The sequence below is a fragment of the Plasmopara halstedii genome (genome assembly GCF_900000015.1).
Source record: "Plasmopara halstedii genome assembly, contig: Scaffold_470, whole genome shotgun sequence".
Lineage (NCBI taxonomy): Eukaryota > Oomycota > Peronosporomycetes > Peronosporales > Peronosporaceae > Plasmopara > Plasmopara halstedii.
In genome coordinates, this window is record NW_020187390.1 from 779,933 (window position 1) to 799,068 (window position 19,136).

General features: G+C 43.9%; 5 protein-coding genes across 5 annotated transcripts; 3 read left to right on the forward strand and 2 right to left on the reverse strand.

Annotated features, from left to right (window-relative positions):
* Nucleotides 1-221: 221 nt before the first annotated feature.
* On the reverse strand, nucleotides 222-671 carry PHALS_10359 (uncharacterized protein; the record flags this gene model as incomplete). Its single annotated transcript, XM_024725769.1, has 1 exon — nucleotides 222-671. One exon carries the CDS (start codon nucleotides 669-671, stop codon nucleotides 222-224), a length of 450 nt encoding a protein of 149 aa, XP_024576513.1.
* A 2,499-nt stretch (nucleotides 672-3,170) lies between these two features.
* Nucleotides 3,171-3,776, forward strand: PHALS_10360 (Transcriptional regulator; the record flags this gene model as incomplete). The annotated part of the gene is made up of 1 exon (XM_024725771.1): nucleotides 3,171-3,776. The coding sequence occupies one exon, from the start codon at nucleotides 3,171-3,173 to the stop codon at nucleotides 3,774-3,776; it is 606 nt and encodes a 201-aa protein (XP_024576514.1).
* PHALS_15429 (uncharacterized protein) lies at nucleotides 3,777-4,638 on the forward strand. The gene has a single exon (XM_036407430.1). The coding sequence runs from the start codon at nucleotides 3,927-3,929 to the stop codon at nucleotides 4,125-4,127; it is 201 nt and encodes a 66-aa protein (XP_036263134.1). The 5' UTR covers nucleotides 3,777-3,926; the 3' UTR covers nucleotides 4,128-4,638.
* Nucleotides 4,639-4,745: 107 nt separating this feature from the next.
* On the forward strand, nucleotides 4,746-8,949 carry PHALS_10361 (hypothetical protein; the record flags this gene model as incomplete). Its single annotated transcript, XM_024725773.1, has 9 exons — nucleotides 4,746-5,138; nucleotides 5,209-5,355; nucleotides 5,855-5,928; nucleotides 6,032-6,327; nucleotides 6,388-6,538; nucleotides 6,608-6,714; nucleotides 6,792-7,282; nucleotides 7,358-8,825; nucleotides 8,915-8,949. 9 exons carry the CDS (start codon nucleotides 4,746-4,748, stop codon nucleotides 8,947-8,949), a joined length of 3,162 nt encoding a protein of 1,053 aa, XP_024576516.1.
* A 6,508-nt stretch (nucleotides 8,950-15,457) lies between these two features.
* Nucleotides 15,458-15,838, reverse strand: PHALS_10362 (uncharacterized protein; the record flags this gene model as incomplete). The annotated part of the gene is made up of 2 exons (XM_024725774.1): nucleotides 15,458-15,591; nucleotides 15,823-15,838. The coding sequence occupies 2 exons, from the start codon at nucleotides 15,836-15,838 to the stop codon at nucleotides 15,458-15,460; spliced, it is 150 nt and encodes a 49-aa protein (XP_024576517.1).
* Between the last annotated feature and the right edge of the window lie 3,298 nt (nucleotides 15,839-19,136).

Consider the following 19,136-nt stretch of genomic DNA (forward strand, 5'->3'; position numbering starts at 1 on the left):
TAGTATAGTAAACTTATTTAATATAGTGACATGCATTACTATTGGCAATCCTGCCACGTGGTGGCTTCTTGTTACGATGCGTCCACACCATTGTGTGATTACACCAACTTGTGTAATACACATCTATATACGATCACACCATCTTGTGTGACCCGCCCTTTTATACAAGGATACGTGTAACCCCGTTACACAGTGACCATAACTGCCTTGGCAGTGGTTTGCTAGCCATACTCACACGCAGTTAACGGAGCTTCTGAAAATAGTCGTACAATGTGCCGCCGTCTTGACGGCATGACAAAAACTTTGACCGTTGTCGTGATGCCATATTCGGTGGAAGGAATATCGATTTCATTGCCTTCTTCAACTCTTGCCCATGTGGCAAAGTAGCCAGGGCGGTTGACTTCCCATGCCATCGCCCATTCCTTCGCACGGGTATTCAAATGCGACATGGCGACGACCATTAGACTATGGTCATCACGAAGTTGAGCCATCATGATAGCGATGTTTTTTTTTCGCTGCCAGAACGCAAGCTTTTCATCTCCGCTTCCATGAAAGCTTTTCACCTTTGCGAGACGTTCCGTGTGTACCGACGGTTTCACTACCTCTTGTGGAGGAGGTGACGGAACTGCGTTGTTATGTGCTGCGATAAAATACCAATAATTCTTGCTCATACGCAGCAAAATTCGTTAAGCGTTGATTTTTCGCCATTGGAGCATATCGGAAACCGCGTGATCACCAATTAAAGCTCGCAGCATAACCACACACTTCCGTTGCGAGTGTGTTAGGAACGAAAATTCCTCCCTGTTGATCTGAGGACGACCACCGCCTGTGTTGTCCACATTATCCATCGATAAATCCATCAAAGTAGTCGGCGTCAGAAACACTACAAGTGCAGCCAAGTATAACGGGAATTGTCCGTCCGTGTACACACAGTGTTACTGAGGAAGGCTTAGGTAAACTGACACGCCTCACCGCGTGTTGCTTACTTCCGGCGAGCCGTTGACTTACGTAAAGAGGAGAAAAGGTGAAGTGGAATTTTTTTATTACAGCCAATAGGCTTTAAACCTTCCTTACCTGATAAGTGCCTCCAGTCCTGATACAACAGAACTGAAGCGTGTAATGGGCCAGGTCCCATCACACACAGCGTGCTTTGCGTTAGAATTTCTTTCATCGATCGCCGATTCGTTTGTCGTAGCGACTACGATTGGGTGGCCCCTGCGAGCATACTAGAGCCCCTACCGGTTTTCACTCCTAGACAATTCCTTAAATAAAACTTTTAATGTGCACTCCAACACTTCAAAATATATGCCTGTTAAAACCGAAAGCCAAAAAGTTGCTGAATTCGTGAATGAAAAGAATGCATCAAGAACGTGAAAATTCCACATTTTACAGGCTTACCGTATCATAGCAGTTGTCGTTCCGAAATACGCAGAATTACAATTATACGAATGCCCTTACCATACAAGCCTATTACTGTTACCACCCCGGTTCCTCTAAGAAGCGGATTTTTGTAGTCTGCGGTTGTCGAATGAGACATGTACTCATGTTTCTGTTCTGAAACAAACCCCTCCTGTGAGAAGTCATGTACCACCTGGTTGATTCTTTTAAGCTGCACCTTCACTGCCGAGCAAACTCTCAGATGGGTAGTCGGCCAAACTTGGCACAACTAAATCCCTTGCCCGTTAAACCAGTGCGTGGCGGGCCAAGTTTGTGATCTTTGTATTTCTTGCCTTTGAATGTTTCTGCATTTTCAGTAACCGAAAATATACTCCTCTTTTAGCCGCTCGGACTCCTTCAGCAGCTTTGTATCGACTACAATTTGCGTGATGTCCCTGGCGATTTTTATGGGAAAAGAAAAAAACTCATACACCGATGGCCGACCGCACAGAAGCAACACCAGTTTGTTTGATTATCAATCGGCACTGTAGCACCAGAACCTGTCCGCCAAGTTCATTCATATGCCCCACCACAATCGATCTCAAAGTCTTGGAGCCGGCGCGTCACAGTTGTACGGATAAGAAAAGCCGAGCGGTTGTAGAAAATACAAAGCGCTGTTCACACCTCGATGAGGCGCATGGTCGACCGCATTTATCTCAGGTACCGGATCTTAACTACTTTAACAAGATTTTAAGAACTGTGGCATTTGTGGTTCCGTGACTTGGTATTTGTCTTTGACAACCATGATCTGCTGCAGGAGACGCATTCCAGCGAGGGTCAATCTCAACTTAAACCCCCGGTGGTACTAATTAACACACACTGAACCATTGTTGGCTGTAGCGAGTGTGGAAGTGATTCATCGCTATTAATCTGGTGCAACCAATGCAAGTATTATTTAGGTTCTAAGTTTGCTACCTTATTACCTACCCTATTAATCCAGATCATTATAAACGACTACATAACCGTCTGCAATGAATATCCGTAACTGAAACACTAATCGAAAGCACTATCGATAATGCATGGCATCACACATATTCCCCAAGTCACGTCTACAAGTGTTATTTTTCTAAAAGTCCATTTCAGCTGTCACATACCCAAGTTGAGACTTAAATTTACTTCTCTATGGCGTACCACCTTTCGGATTCAGGAACATCTTTTCGGTTTTGATAACAACATCTTTGCCAGTGACCCTAGTGAGACTCAACTCGCCAGCTTTCTACTAAACAAGCTAGAATACTTTTACTTGCAGCCATAGCAATGCCATTTTCTTGGAAAAATTAAAAAGGAGGGGTCGACAGCTTCTTCACAAATAAGAAATGACCACAAGAATGTTTAGACACGCCGACATGTCAGCAGTGTCGGCAAAGTTAAAATCTGTGGATTCAATTTTTGATCAAAACGATGAACCAGCCTTAGCTCAAATTGAAAAATGTGCACGTAAATCTTCATTACTAGACGCGTTTCGCGAATGATCATAGTGAAAGTGCTTAGAGATATTTGACGTGCACTAAGCGCAAATTTGTTAATATAAAATATTCGCCACATCTTAATTGAGCGACGAAGATGAGTATCGCTACCCCGTTGGGTACCGTCTCTACCATACTTATGCCGAGTGTACCACAGAGTCGAAATGTGTTTAGGATAACAAGAGCACATTCATTTAGATGTTATAAACAACCGCAAAGTTTGTGTAATAAACAAAAATCTTCCTTGTGTGGTGCACACAGATCACTATGAACTCACTTGTGGTCGCTTATGGTTCATCGACGGATGAAGAAGAAGACCCGGCATTACTTCCCGATACCCCGTCGGTCATTGCTGTTGCTTCGCCAACTCCAGGTTCTATAAAGTCTTCACCAGAAAATTCTTTTTCCGTTACCGATGTAGAACCAAGCTCCGATAGTAAGGTTGTAGAGGCAAGTGAAATATTACAGTCCGATTTCGTCGATAAACCAGATCATTATGCTGATGACAAAGACGAGGAAATGATGCTTCTACGTGCTGGAATCCCACCAGCAGTCACTCCGCAAAATGAAAATAGCGAGGCACAGCAACGTATCGAGCGATTTTTGCGGGTGCAGCAAGATCGTGGTCAGGATTTTCAGACAACGCTGCAAGACAAGAAGGAAGTACGCAATCCGTATATTCTCGAAAAGGTAGTCGAGTATTTTGGTATCGATGAGCAGCACTCTAACTTTTCTCCGCGCGTATTCGATCCTCATGGCTTGCCATTACACGAGTTTGCTGATGCACTGGCATTAGAACAAAAAAAGCGAGCAGATGCTCGAGCACAGCGTCAACAACATCAGCAACGAGGAGGAGACTTTCGTAAACTTTAGCATGTATCGTCTAGTTACTTAAAATAATGAAAATAGCAGGCTTTAAAATTATGTATGTTTTGCACTTGTTACTTGTTTCGCTGCTTGATAGCTGAGATGCTCTTAAGGCGTTTCAGATGTCACTGAGCGCCTAATTATTTTCAAAAACCAATGTTAAATTTCAAATGCGAGACCCAAATCCATTTAGATGAGCTGCTGGCTAGCTGCTCTCTTGGCTCCGCCTCACTTAGTTATCTTTCTCTGATCATGAGCAAACAAATAGCGCTGAGTTATAAAATCTGCAAGGGGATGATAGCTTTGGCTGTATGTTTTTTTTACCTGAAGCGGCCTCTTAACAAGTGTCAATCTTGATTTATTCGGCATAAATGCAATGCAAGCATGGTAAAGGTAAGGTGAGAACATGACCCACACCATGTCAATCGTATGATGGTCTAGAAAACGACACCACCCCATTTTTTATGCTGTTACAGGTTCAAAGCTGGACGATTTGGCCGCTCAGCCATTGCTTTGCTCGTGATTAGTGTCTTGTTCTATCTCGCTGCAAAAACTCTGTGAAAGTGGAAGAAGAAGTGAGCACTTTGGACAGCGACATCACGGCTTGCTCAAGCGAAGAATCATAGTAGGAACGGTGCTGCTGCGGGTTGGCTGGAGATTTAATCAGATAGTGGCTGGCAGAGTTTCAGCAATTTGGCAGTCAAAAGAACAAGCCTGATCGAGATCTTCAAACAATTTTTCAATCGATTCAGAGAATATGGCAATTGAGAGCAACCAATGTATCCGTTCGTGCTGTTTAAAATACAGGGACTAGGCGAGGCACGGGGAAAGCAAATATGAGTCACATGAAAAAAATAGAGAGGCTAGGGCTGGCCGGCTAACCAATTATAATATAATAAAGTTCAGCATGAAGATGATCTTTCAATTTCTCCGTGATAAAATTTTCACGCCCCCTACTTATATCTAACTTACTTCATGAGCATCTTGTTAACCTCCCGCGTCATGTCGGAGCGCATCGGCGCATTGACACCTGCTCTTACTCGCAACGTGTATGCAAAAGGTTTGGCTAAAGACATGATGGGCAAATCCTGTTACAACGGCGTCAATTTCATCATCCCTGCAAAAGCCACCGTGTTTGAGGCGCTAAAACGCATGGCAGGTATCAACTTGGGCTGCCTGGCCGTTAGTGGCGACGACGGCAAGTTTGTAGGAGTCGTCACAGAGCGCGACTACTTGAAAAAAGTAGAGTTACAAGGGCTTACAGCCAAGAACACTCTTGTGGGGCAAATAATGACAAACCGAGCTCGTCTTATTGTTGCTAAGGCGAACGAGACACCCAGTCAGTTGATGACCAAAATGCTCTCAAGTGTATGCTCATCTGAAATGGCCATGATCATTTGTGTTCTGTGGTTGCTTACTTTGAATGTTACATTTGTAGGATATTCGCCATGTACCTATTGTGAACGACGACAGTGACCTAATCGGTATGCTTTCCATCAAGGATATTGTACGTGAGATCAATCGAGAGCACAACGCTGATATGGATACGCTCAGCAACTTTGCCATGGGCCATGGCGGTCACTTTGTACTAGACTAGAAGAAAGATATCTTTCTAATATGCACACATCTTGGACTCGCTTCTTTTGAATCCAGAGTTATGAATGTCAGTCAGCTAATTTTTCTAATAAATGTTAAACGTCATCGGACGGTATGCTCTATGCAGTGAATGATAGACAAAACGTCATCGAGCGCATTATCCTCGTAGTTCATATACATGTCTGCATCGTCAAATGACACAATTATTTGTATGCAGATGTTAAATCGCCAAGTGACATCATATACATGCACCAAGAACGTTAAAGCGCATACTGCGCTTTTTCGAGTTAATGAATTGACGTTTTGACCCAATGCTGCCTCCTGTCTCGTTTCTACTCTGATTGAAGCAACCGACCAATCAAACGACCCGATCATTATATTCCCACTCTCTGTACTGATAACGAAGGCTATCCACATCTGGACTTCCTCTAGCTTACACTCACCTATTATTCCGAAGGCATGAGCAATCGCCATGACACAAATTCTAGTGCGATGCTCTCAAATGCGGAGGAGGTGCGGCTACAACTTGTTGGGTACCTTTCCAGTACGATGTCGCTCATCGGTACGCTCTACGTGCTCATACACTTTGGCTACATGCGTTGGTGCAGCTTAGGGAGACTCAAGCTCTCTCATGAACAACACATGCAATTACTATACGAGCGCAGTCGTATTGATTTTATGGACAAACTCGTCGTTGTACTGGCACTTTTTGACCTTGTCACTATTGTGACTCGCGCTGTCGGCCGTAGCGTCATGCATATCCTAGCGCTGTGCCGAGTCCAAGCGGCTTTTATACAGGCAGGCAATCTTGCCAGTTGTATCTGGGTTTGCTGCATGGCCTATAATCTCTATCGCTGGATTGCTGGAGGGGAATCCGAGACTACGCGACAACGAAGATTTCCATGGTTTGTGGCCGTTGCAATAGTGCCAGGAGCAAGCTTTGTCATCTATCATCTCAGGGGTATGCAAAGATAGTGCAAGAGGGTGTATATTTGGCTAATTATTGTACACGTACACGCAGCAAATATGTATGGTGATGCAACGTTTTATTGCTGGCTAGGCGAGATACGCTACATGTTCTCGAACTTTTACCTCTTTTACCTGCTCATGATTATTTTCAATTTAGTGCTGCTCGCACTAATTCACATCAACATGAAAAAGCGAGTTGCTAGGTGCGTGCGAAAGCAACAACTACTTTCTGTCTCTTGTTGACACATCTTAATTGGATTTGATGCTTGTAGACAAGATACGGTGGAGGCTGACACGTCTTCCATGCTCATTCGCCGCAAATTGTTGCTGTACATTGTCGTTTTTATTGGTCACCGCACCCCAATGATGATTTATCGTAGTAGGTTCGCAACTTTTATTTTCATGTCGTGGGAGAAAATGAAAATAATAGTAGTGTGGTGTATAATGTATTAAAAGTTTTTGAAGCTAGCGGTATTGTCAGCATAAATGCTGGTCTCTTCATGCAAGTAATCCAGGATCTCAATGGATTTTCCAACTCGATTGTATACGGTGGCATCTGTCGTCGAAGTATTCAGGAGGTGCCACCTTCGCGGGATGAGAGCATATCTTCACCGACCGAAAGCGTTATGGACAAGGCTGATAAGAAGCGCATTGCCATCGCTGAGACTGATCCAGAATTCGAATCTTGCTTGCCTGAAAGGATTGGAAATGCGATCCAATCAGATCGTGAAATTTCTCCCGAGTCAAGTAGTGCACATTTAGCGACATTTCAATCTCACATAGTTCATGATGGTCAGAGCCATACATACTGCACTTGGCAGCAGCGGCTGCAAAAGCGCTTTTCAACAAATCACTCACCATCCCCTGCTCGAAAAGAACAGCCTAAAATTGCCATATTTGCCTCTACCTTTAACATGGGCGAAAAAGATGTTAATGAACGCGAGCTGGTACTTCTGAAGTTTGTGTCTGCTCCTTGATGATTTCAAAAGCCGAATTACTAATTCTGTGGTGATTATTATCAGCGTGAATGGATCCCATTAGGGCAAGACGTATATGTCATAGGTGTGCAAGAGTGCATGGATGTTGCAGATTTGCAAAGCAAAATACTCCGCCACCTTGTCTCCGGATCTTCTGGTAAATATATGCACTTTAAGCGCGAAATCGGCAGGCGAGCGACAGCTTTAGGGTACCATGGTTATATTGCACTCTGTCTTTTCGTTCGAGCTACAGCGATTACATCAGGACGCTTCCGAATGCCTTACCGTCAGAGATGCAACAAAACTACCCAAGAAGTATTTCGAGGCAAGTCGCTGCTTTTGTTCGGCCGCGCATCTAACAAAGGAGCTGTTGGTCTGTCGTTTCGTTTCGACGATACGTCATTCGCGTTTGTCACGTGCCACTTAGCATCCGATTCGTCGCGTTTGAAGCGATGCAAACAGATGAAAATATCACGGGCAGGTAAAAAAGCAAGCGATAAATCCGTAGACTTAAGTGAAAGTAGCAATATTGCACGTGATAGTGATGGAGATATCAAACCTTCAGCATCTGATGATCTTGTTGAAGATGCTGATTTACCGCCAAGCAAAGTAAAGCGGCGCAATCAAGATGCCATGGAAATTTTGCAGCAGTTGTACTTGGATGAAGAAGACTATGGCTTTGGATTCTCGCATCTACATCATCACAGTATAATTCTTGGTGATTTCAACTATCGTATGACCTGCAAATGTGTGACTCCAAAGGACATGCTCCAGCTTCTTCTCCATGCTGGAACAGATCAGAATGTGAGAGCTGACAATCACACGATTGATTTGGCTCCACCAATTTCTTTGCAACGGTCGACGAACGAGCTTTCGTCACACATTGATATATGCGACTTTCGACAATGTATAACGCCTAAAGAACAAAGTGGACAACGAAATACATTTACGCGCAGATGCTATAGGGACGGTAAGGTTGGTAACAGACGAATGTCAAGCAATAGCGACGAGATAAATACTGTGATACCCCCGTTGCTTCGGACATTAGTTGAGGAGCACGATGAGCTATATCAATTATGCCGCTCGCAACAAATCTTTCATGGCTTTCAGGAGAACGAAATTACATTCTTTCCTACCTTTCGCCGAATACGAGGGAAAACTTTACGGGGCCCGCTCGACGCGGCCTCATTTCAGCAAAACTATTCGCTTGTCGCCACTCACGGTGGATACCGAGTACCCTCGTATACAGATCGTGTGCTTTATAGTTCGCTAGATGGCGTCCGGGACTCACTTCAGTGCCTGTCGTACAATTCTTGCGAGGCAGTAACATCATCGGATCACAAGCCAGTGTCAGCCTGTTTTGAGGTCAAGCTATTAAGCTCTTTCAAACGAGCTACTTCAGAATTTTTGCTGGCAGAAGACTATCTCTGGAACGCAATTTTAACCGAAAACAACCCCTTGATCGTCTGTTTGAATCGCACATTTTCTGGTGCACGAATGAAAGACGTACCTGGTGCGTGTGAATTGCGACTTAGGGTCGAATTTCAGTCAATACATTGGGTACATATTGTTGACGCGACACATTTTGAACGTGCTGATCAGGTCGAAGTTGGATTTCTATTTCCGTTGCCGTGTGAAGATGTCTTTGCACACCAACGCAAGCTGCATGAAGTAGCCGGGCACTTGACGTTTGGTGGGAACAAAAGCGGAAAATATCGACGCTTTGGAGTCACATCGGCTCTCACGCCTTCGTCTAATTTCCACACTATTAAATGGCGTGACTTTGTTAATGACGGCCTACGGTATCACACTATGGCGGACGCTGGTGACAAAAAGCACGTAGCTGTTGTAATTCGCTCTTTAAGCCGAGGACGCACAATGTCTAGAACTGCATCCGCTTCAGATGTATCCAGTGGTTGCTGCTCGCCTTCGACAAAGATCAGTGTTCACTCTCTCGCTTCGAAGTCCGCGTTGATATCGCACAAAAGTTCTGGATCGTTTTTGCCGGAAAAGCTCTTTGGCCAGGGTTTGTTTTGTATCGAAGGAAGGAACAAAAAGTGCGACGTATGTGTACCGCTGACAGTTGGTGGAAGACTTCTGGGACGCCTACAAGTACAAGTATCACTGCAATTACGCCAGAGGCAATAAAAGCGACATGTCAATTGTCGAAAAATTGATGCATATCATTTAACAAATTTGTTCATACTAGGAAAGAGACAAATTTATATCGGCAACTAATTGCCAATCAATTTCGCCTAAGGTACCTTTGGAAACTTCGAGTCTGTGTTTACTAATGCACAGAAGACAAACCGTGGACTTTAGACACGATCCTATTATAGGTGTGGCGTGCCTGGGGCGTCACGAGCCACGGGTCGACAGGAAGTCTAGCTAGTTGCCTCAAATTTTCCTCTTAGGGGAGCTCTAGCGAGTCATGCTCACCTCTACAAGGTAGCACAAGCGCTTTAGGTGCGGGCAAGCTGCGAAACCAAGTTATGATCGCTTCGTGGGCTTGCTCAAATTGAAGGCAATGACATTGCTAGGTGCCTCTAGCAGAGCTCGGAAGGCAGAGGCGGTAGCGAGCCGCGGTATTAGGATGAGGCAAAGAAGAACGCTTGTAAAGCGATGCTGAGTCAGAAAACGACGACTGTTTGTTGTGGACCCCATAGTGCATCTCGGGCGGAACGGTAAAGCACAGCTGTGAGGTATTGTGCTCAAAATGGTTAACAGTGGAAGTGACTGAGTGTCGCAGTCACCTGTATCAGAGCGACTAGAGCTGACTAGTGCCTGTGAGTCGCGAGCAGAGGGGCTAGGCCTCGCATATAACAATATGACTTATTGTTGTCACGATGTGACATAGCACTACAGTAGCGGGGCTGCCGTAGATTTTTGCTTCGAGGAAGCTAAGCTAAGGCCACCGACCTTACCTCTAAGTACTAAAAACCTTAATGAAAGCAAACGATCACTTATGTTCGAAATCGAAACTGTCAAAGCCGCCAATATCTAAAATCCTAGGTCTTCCTTATTAATATAGTAACACCTGGTTAATATAGCAATCCTTATTGAATTTGTAATATGCATTACTACTGGCAATCCTGTCAAGTGGTGCCTTCTTACTAACTTGTGCCTTCTCACTAACTTGTGTCATACACACATATGTATGGTCGCACCATCTAGTGCGACCCGTCGTCTCATACAAGAGTACGTGTAAATCCGTTACATTTACTGTGTGACGGGCCTTCTGTGCGAAGCAGTGGTGCTCCATGCGTAAGTGGCGAAAAAATACTCTTCTCGTAACCAGGGGTATTTTTACGGGCTGTAAAACTCCAGCATTGTAATTTGCTCTATCGATCTGAAGGTGTATTCCATATATCAGATTGCCTGCCCAGATATGGATTATAATCGATGTTCCACTAGCTGCAGTCAGTACTTTGTTGAAATTACTAGTAATGCTATAAGGACTGGAGATTGCTCTTGCGACCTTTAGTCTTATGGTCATCTGCGAACATTTGCACCAAATAACTTTGATGATTTGTTTTGCTTTTAGTAAGGTCACGCATGAGAAATCTGATGTTAAGGCTCGTATCGATCATCCGCGTCAAGCTCTAGAGCTCGTACGTGTGGTGGTCACACAGCTGGATTGGCCTCATCGTGCCTATAAAAATACTTGTTTCGACGAAATATTAGATTACTTTTTATGCAGAGCACGAGGAACACAATGTGTCTGTGGTATCGACAAAGTCTCTTTCCTGGAATGCATATTAAAAAGCATGGTCTGTGGACAGATAAAAAAACTCAAGGCCAACGTCAATACCAGTGCCTTCGTTTCGAAGGTCAAAAGGAGGTGGATCGGCTAATTGATTTTCGTAAATATAGTGCGATTCATGTCGACACGACGCAGTCCCTCAGCAATCTCCCTGAGAAAAAAGTCAATTGAGTAATATGGTGAGGAAAAAACGACTAAATATAAGCTTTCTGAGTGCTTTAATTTTAGCTTTTACAAATATGGATCGGACATTCATATCATCGCCTCTGCCATAGTACATTATTTACTTCAAGCAGAAGCAAACATACATGATATCGGCATTGCGTTAAAGCCACTTTATCATAAAGCGGAATTAAATTTCATTTTAATTTTTTCTATGTAGTTTGCTACTGTCAAGTTGAGATCACACCTGATTGGCTCGAAGCCATTCGTGATATGTGCAGATAATGCGTTGATGCTTACATTGGTATCTTCACCACAGTTCTCGCAGAGAGTTGCAGAATGGCCATCCCTTCTCGCCGTGTATAGCTTTATACAGATTCGGTCGTCAGAACGTCAAACGGGATTGTCGTGCACGTTGCACAGAGTACACTATAACTCGGAACAGTCTGCACAAAGAATGGCTTCGTACTTTCTACTTAGGAGCAAAGCTTTATGGCTTCATTACTGCTGATCTGCTTCAGTTCTGTATAAAAATGACATTTATCAAAATTAACTCTGATTATGACTTATATTGAAGTTATTTCTACTGTGCTCAATAAACAATTATTGCATGACTTGAAGACTAAGCTCTTTATAACCAAAACGATGATGCCTCTAAGTTTCGCTCGGATACACAAAAATGTAATGTACGTTATGAACAATTGCACAGAAGTGAATGTGTACGTATCCCTGAACGGATGTACCCCGTTACACCTCCCCCATCACAATTTGAACTACTCCGGGTTTCACGCTAACTTCTTCTTCAAAAACATCGCTCAAAGGTGAGTGTCTGCTACTTGCGCAACCTTATATCACAAGCCTTATCCGCGTAGAGAGTGCTTTTCCTCGCGTGTCTTCATGGCCTAACGAGCACCTGAAAATGATGCGGTGGTTGAGACTAACGACTTTGCAGCAATGCTTGGTGAAGCGACTGAATATTCCCTGAAGATATAAGCCAAAATGACTTGTTCACTCGACATCTCGGTCATGATCAAGAGAGATGTCCACTAGAGAAGAGCCGATTTTAATGCCTCGTCTATCGTCAGTATCAATTGCATACTCCGTGTCAATTTCTCGAGGCAAAATGTGTTTTGACCTCCCGAGGGGTCTCACAACGACGTTCGGTTCGTTGCAAATGAGCTTAATCTAAATCGTCGAGCCGAACTTGCTCGTCTACAAGCGAAAATGTAGCTAAAACGCTCTGAAAAATTTAATCTTCAATGGATTTAGTCGAGCAGAAGTTGCTCACCGCGCCGCCTACAAATCTATGCGCGCTGGCCTCATGCTAAACCAAGTAAATTATGGGATCATAAGGTGATCTATAATTGTTTTCCCATCCTTCAGATGACCCACTATCCCTCAAGAGTATCGCTTACGCTCAAGGCGGCAGCGGGCGAATCGAACCATATACTCAACAAGGGTAACTGAAACACGGAGAAATGCCGGCGATGTTCGCATTAAGCCCCACTCATCCTACCGCTTTACAAACCAGGTTCGGTGAAGCAGACGTCCGACTTGTGCGGCGTGGAAAGCTTGCCCTTTGAAGTTAGAAACACAACATGAACGTCAAGGTAACAACTTAAAACCTTAGCATCTTGTATCAACAACCCCCGATAAATTTTGTAAGCCTACGAATACAGCTACAAACCAATGATCCGAACTTGGGACAAGTCAGAAGCATGTTGCGCTGGGTGGCAATATTTACTTTTTAAAGAAGGATAAAAATCGATGCACCAAATAATTAAGGTCACTGGAGCCAGAGCAATCATGCCCCCGACTATGTGTCTTTATGGAGTGAGGGAATCCTCTTACTTCATCGGATACTGGCAACAGCCCTGAAAATCTCGCAAGCAACTACTGATTTGCATTAAAGTGGTTTTATCATTACATATCGAGCAGTGTTAATGAGAGAAGATCCTCCCGTAGCTGGCTCTTGCAAGATCTCTCAGTGCCGCGACAAGTTATACAAGTTATATATTTCCACAAGACTCGGCGTGCAGCAAAATTACGCTATCGCACAGGATGTCTTTAGCGGTTCAAGCCCGTGTCGCTATCTTAGGGTTTACTCTAGAAGTGCAAATAAGTCGTTCGCTTTTTTCTTCGATATATTAGGCTCACAGCTCATTCCCATCCCGAATATGACCGTAAAAAGATCCAAACAAGCGAAGTCATAACTTACTTTTACATGCTGAAAAAATTTCATGTTTTCGATATGAAAAGCCTTTCTCACCACAACATAATCATGCATGTTCCTTCTGCCTGTGGGACCTGTATGTTACATCTGTACATCCTGGATCTCAGTCACAGCGTCTCGTACTCGGCGCATCACGTCGAAATAAAACTGTGATTCTACTTGAAAGTGTAACCGGGTTTATATCAGTGAGTTCAATTGCATGCAAAGCCTTTTTATGAATCCAGACTACAAACACATTGTTGCGGTGCTAAAGAAAGCAAGTAGATCTCTAAAACATTCACATCAGATGAGCAAAGCCTTTAGAGGCGTGACAGCTGTATCAACACAAAAGTGGAAATGTTATTTTTCAGCCTTGCGATCGCTCCGCACGAGTACTTTGGAAAATATTCTTCATCAAGCAGCTACTTCATGTCGTGGTAGCCAACTGTGGAATGTGTCACCTGATTTCGCCGAGATTTCGCTGTTGATCGCGAAACAATTCGATATACGGCATCTGAAAGCCAAGTTGAATACAAAGCAAAGTGACTCATAGTTGTGCGGCTCTTAAGCCCGCAAACTCGGAATTCCTACACGCGTCGTTTGGATGACAAAGAATCAAGCTCGATCCCTGGGCTGCAACGCCCTGCCGAAGCCGGCTGTCCAAATACACCGGCACATATTGAATTCGATTTATTCGTGGACACGCTTCACCCTCCCCAATTTTTCGAGCTGGCAGTACCTAGTGCTTAACAAGCCATAATGCTCTTATTCCAAGGTGGCTACTGGCATTCAATGCGGAATTATATCCTTGGAAGCAGCACGTTGTCGTGAGCTCAGTAGCCTTTATTTGCCGTTTTGTACCGGCGAGGCACAAACATGATTAAGCATTCATGTCAATCGGTCTGTGCTGGAAGTAAAGCATAATTATTGACAAAGGCTGATGCGTCGAGGAATCGCCGATTTTGATTTGGAAGGAACCGAATCGGTCACACCGCAGCACCGTTAATTTTTTCCTGAAGATTGGTGGTGGGCCGTGCTGTATGCGCTAAACTTACGCTTTATTTGAGCAGGCACTTAGCCTGTCCAAGTGCCTGCTCATATTCATAGATAGGGATTTCTTCATCGCCGATAACACACTTGATTATGTAGGTGAAGAGCCTTTTCAATCATCAACCTTCGAGCATTGCTCACAAGCGTTTTTATAGATATCAGAATTGAAATTTCTATGCTCTACAGTTCTCCAGATACAAATTCGTCAAAATTGGTGTCTTCATAGGCACGATATTGCTCGAACAGCTGCGGCATCAGACGATTAAATGTCACTGGTGCGATGGACAATCCCTCGGGCAGAAGCGGCCGCTTCCAAAATATAACTCAAAATACTCACCGCTTTCGAAGAGATGTCACATTATATTTCGAGTAGTGAACGATCATGACCACTGAATCAAGCACAATTCATCATGCTGTTTTTCAGTAGATCTTTCTAGGAATCGATGTTCCCGCAAAATTTTGGCCAAATTTACCCTATACCAACTTACTCGTTTTGCCACATCACATTAGCCGTTCTCATTAAAAACGTCGGTGTCAAGTGGTAAGATTTACTATTTTACCAAACTTACTGTTTCGAATTGAAAAAAGTTGAAGTCACGTGATTGTTTTGGAAAAAGTCTTTGACGTGTGGTACCGTATTTGCTAAGGGAACAAAGTCAATCTTGTGATGCACTCTTTGGTTCGGGAACAACACGGGGTGGCGGTTTTCTTCTCACCACGCCATGTCGTTCTTTTAACAAAAAGCAGAATAGATCTGTATGAGTCTTGAGACTAGCCAATCTACTAGTGCTCTAAACGACGAATCATTTTTGACAAATGAGCTCCTCCTACGACACCAGCCGAACCAATATTGTGACTTCGCCGCTCGGCAACGCCTCGAAAACATTTTTAAGAGGTTATTTTCAGGCTACTAACAACTTCTGCTGGGGATAGTGGGGGGACTTACAGCCAATATTCCTTAATTCACAAGTGGATATTCGTTCTTGCCACGAACGTGTAGAGCTTCATCAATCTGCCAGGTCACGACGTCATAGAGCAGAGCTGAATCAACGGTACGACTATAACATGTAAGGTACTCAAAGATTGGTTTTTCTATATCGACTTTAAGTCACCCGTCAAAGGGAAAGTTGGTGACGAAGATTTATCTTTTGGCGCCACCGGCTCTGGTACAGGAGATTCTAAGTGGTCAGCGGTTTTCAAGCATTTTCGTGAGAAGAGTCTCTTAAAATTCACGTCACGCTATCTCTGATTCAAGTATCACCAGACAACACTTTGGAGACAGCGATAAATGATCTCTTCGATTTTTTTCTGGCCGCGGCTCACCGTCACCTCTGTCCATCAAATTCTGCTAGAAATTTTGTTACGAGACGACTCTGTCAATTTCTTGTCCCGCACTGAGCTAAAATAATTTCACATACGCGCCAAAGCGCTCCTGCCCCAGCAGAGATTGTCTTTGACTTACTGAAGCTCCACCAGATGTGAAGTACGTGAACCTTATACTTTTAGCCATTTGTCACCCTTGACTTGAGACGTTCCATCCACGCCATACCCAGCTTAAGCATCGGTACGTACGAGGCAGCTGACATGGTTGTACGAATGAGTATCATGAGTGCCCCGATTCTTTTCTCCAAATTGAAGTCGGTCAATCCTACGTATCAGCCTTTTCCATAGGTTACGCTGTACGCCAAGCAAAGGCCGTGAACATTAACGCGCAATCGTGTTTAAGTCTCATCTGTACAAAGCGACTAAGAAGCGCACTTAGCTCACGACAACAAGCTGCTTCCTTAACTTTACTTGAGTTCAGGGTTCATTGACTTGGCTCAAATCCTTAGTTCCATACCGATTATTTTTCGTTGCGCTCTGCAGCGTTGCGGTAGGATATGACAGGTTTGTTATCCCCATTTGTGAAGTTTACCTTCAGGGTAAGGTAATAACCGGGTCGATTTAATTTGGTGAAAAATACGCTTTTAAGCCGCCACCTTTCCATATGGCCGCATATCACGCCGGAGACACAAACGATTATTGAGACAAGACATACTCGGTACGGGTCGGGCGCGACATTTGTCGCGGCGCTGAAAGCTTCGGAAACATTACTTTAACAACTCTGATGCGCACTTAATGATGCTCTTGGCGGCTCGATAGCACCATTAGCCCTTATCCCAAGACATTACAGCACAAATCCGCTACACTCAACGTTAGGTGGCACTCAAGCAACAAAATTTTGTTTGAACCACCAGTAGATGTCACTTGATATTAGCAGTTTTAGAAGACAATCTACACAGTGCACATTTGGGAAAGTGCCGATGCTGACATATTTATCACAGTAACGTGCTGAATGATGAAGGGAGATCAACCTTTGTTCCTCTCCCTTGGTATTACTGACATATCCCATGCGAGCTACGATCTCATACGCCATGGAGTGACATCTAGCAACAAGATAGCTATAATAAACTTTGTTTGCACAACTAAAAGATGTTACTCAATGTTAGCAGTTTTCGTAGATGATCCACGAAGTGCAGATGCTAACATATTTATCACAGTAAAACGCTGAATAATGAAGCGAGATCAATCTCTGTTCCTCTCGCAAGGGACAATCCCCTCGCCGCATGCGTCGTCGCAGTCTATTAGTGGTTGTATTATTCTTGGTCTATCACAAGTCACTTTTGGTGTGACTAAATTTTGGTCTCGTGGGCCGTCTGAGCGAAGTTGTCCATCTTGCTGCTGTATGTGATACCGTTATCGAGAGTATCTTCCTCCATTATGTCTTACAGTATCCATATGTCGTGCAGCGGGACTGCCGTAGCTCTTTGCTTAAAGGAAGCTTAGCCAAGGTCCTCGACCTTACGTTCTTTACAAGAACCAGTACGAATGCAGCGGATCGCAGTAACCCCCCCCCAAGAGTCCTGAAAACCTTAACATAAGCAAACGAATACTTCTGTTTAAAACTGAAACTGACTTTAATTGTTTACTTGCGGCAGAGCCGCCAGCATCTAAAACTTTGGGTTTTTGTAATTAATATAGTGATTCCTAATTAATTTAGTAATACCGAATTAATAGAGTAAAACCTAACTTAACCTAATTACTAATGGCAATCCTGCCCCGTAGCGCTTGTAACGGCAAGGCCACACAACTATGTGATTACACCAACTTGTGTATTTCACACCTATGTACGGTCACACCAGCTTGTGCGACCCATAGAAAATCGTTTAGCACCGTTTATCTCCTGACTACCAACAGACCATTGAAAGCGTAACGATACATGTTACCACGTTACATGCCGGACCTTGATCTGCGCCTCACAGCCAAGGTATGGTGGCTTCATGCAATTACTGCTGCTGACTATCCGTCAATTGATGGTTGGATGGGAAAAATTAAGTGCTAGGTGGAGAATATTATCCTTAGTACTTGTGCGGAAAGATCCTGAGGCTGAAGCGAAAATGCTTTCATTTATGATGTTTGCCTAGAATAACGCTTTCCACGTCACTACTGATTTGCATATTTGATATGAATGCTTTAGAGATCTCCTAAGGTTCTTTTGCACCGCAACCACGTGTATACAGTTTTGGTTGGAAAGAGGCTGTGAATTCATTTGGAATTGTTGACATCAACCCGGCTATACTCCAAAACCAATTCATAAAACTCATCTTAATGAGATTGAGCGTGATGCTTCAGTGCGCGACGTTGTGGCTGAGCGCCAGGATTTACAGGAGTAGCAAACAGATAACACAGGCAGACGGAGCACACATGATTTATGCAGTGAGGAGAAAAGGTTATCAAATGCGATGACATGCAAAGTCAGCCGTCTGTAAGACTTAGTAGCGACTTCGCTACCTTGGACCGTTCACAATTTGTATCCAGAAAGAGAATGGGCTACAAGCCCGATATATCACAGAGATTGCGAACGAATTTTTTTGCTCTTTGTAGGCTGCCGCGATCCCGCTCTAACAAGCCAGTCGGATGTGAATTTGTCTGTTAGGGACAATGAAGAGTCCCATCTGTCCTCTTTAGCTACGCTGTTCCTTACCCTGGGATAGCAACACCGTTCTGAAAAGCTGGGAGCGCCCCAAAGCAACCAGTGCGATGGCGTTATTTTAATCACACATTCAAAATCTAGCCCATCTTAAATCGGCCGCACGTCGAGTCTTGGGAGCCATATAACGTATCGCCACAAATCAAGAGATCTTGCAAGAGCCAGTCACGAGAGGTTCGTCTCTCATCGGCACTTGCTCGATGTGCAAAGATGAGCCCACTTTGTAACGAGGTTACACGTACCATGGTAAAAGGGGGATGTGTCGCACGAGATGTGCATGGTGTGACTGCACCCAAACAAGAAATCGGTATATGGCTATGTAGCCAGTAGTTATGCATGTATTTAGCTTTTACTATATATATATATATAGTAAAATCTCTACATTTAAAATTTAGCGGTTAAGCCGAAGATATAAATAAATAAAAATCAACTTTGAATTTAAACCGAAGAGTTTATTGGCCTTGGTTAAGGTAGTAACTACTCTTGGAGTTAGCAGATTGCGATCCGCTACACTCGTATAAGTTCTTGTAAAGAACGAAAGGTCGGTGGCCTAAATTACGCTTCCTCAAGCGCTAAGCTACGGCAGTCCCGCTGCACTTGGTAGCAC

Coding starts and splice junctions, on each gene's coding strand:
- PHALS_15429 (XM_036407430.1), top strand. CDS start 3,927: ATGTTAAATTTCAAATGCGAGACCCAAATCCATTTAGATGAGCTGCTG.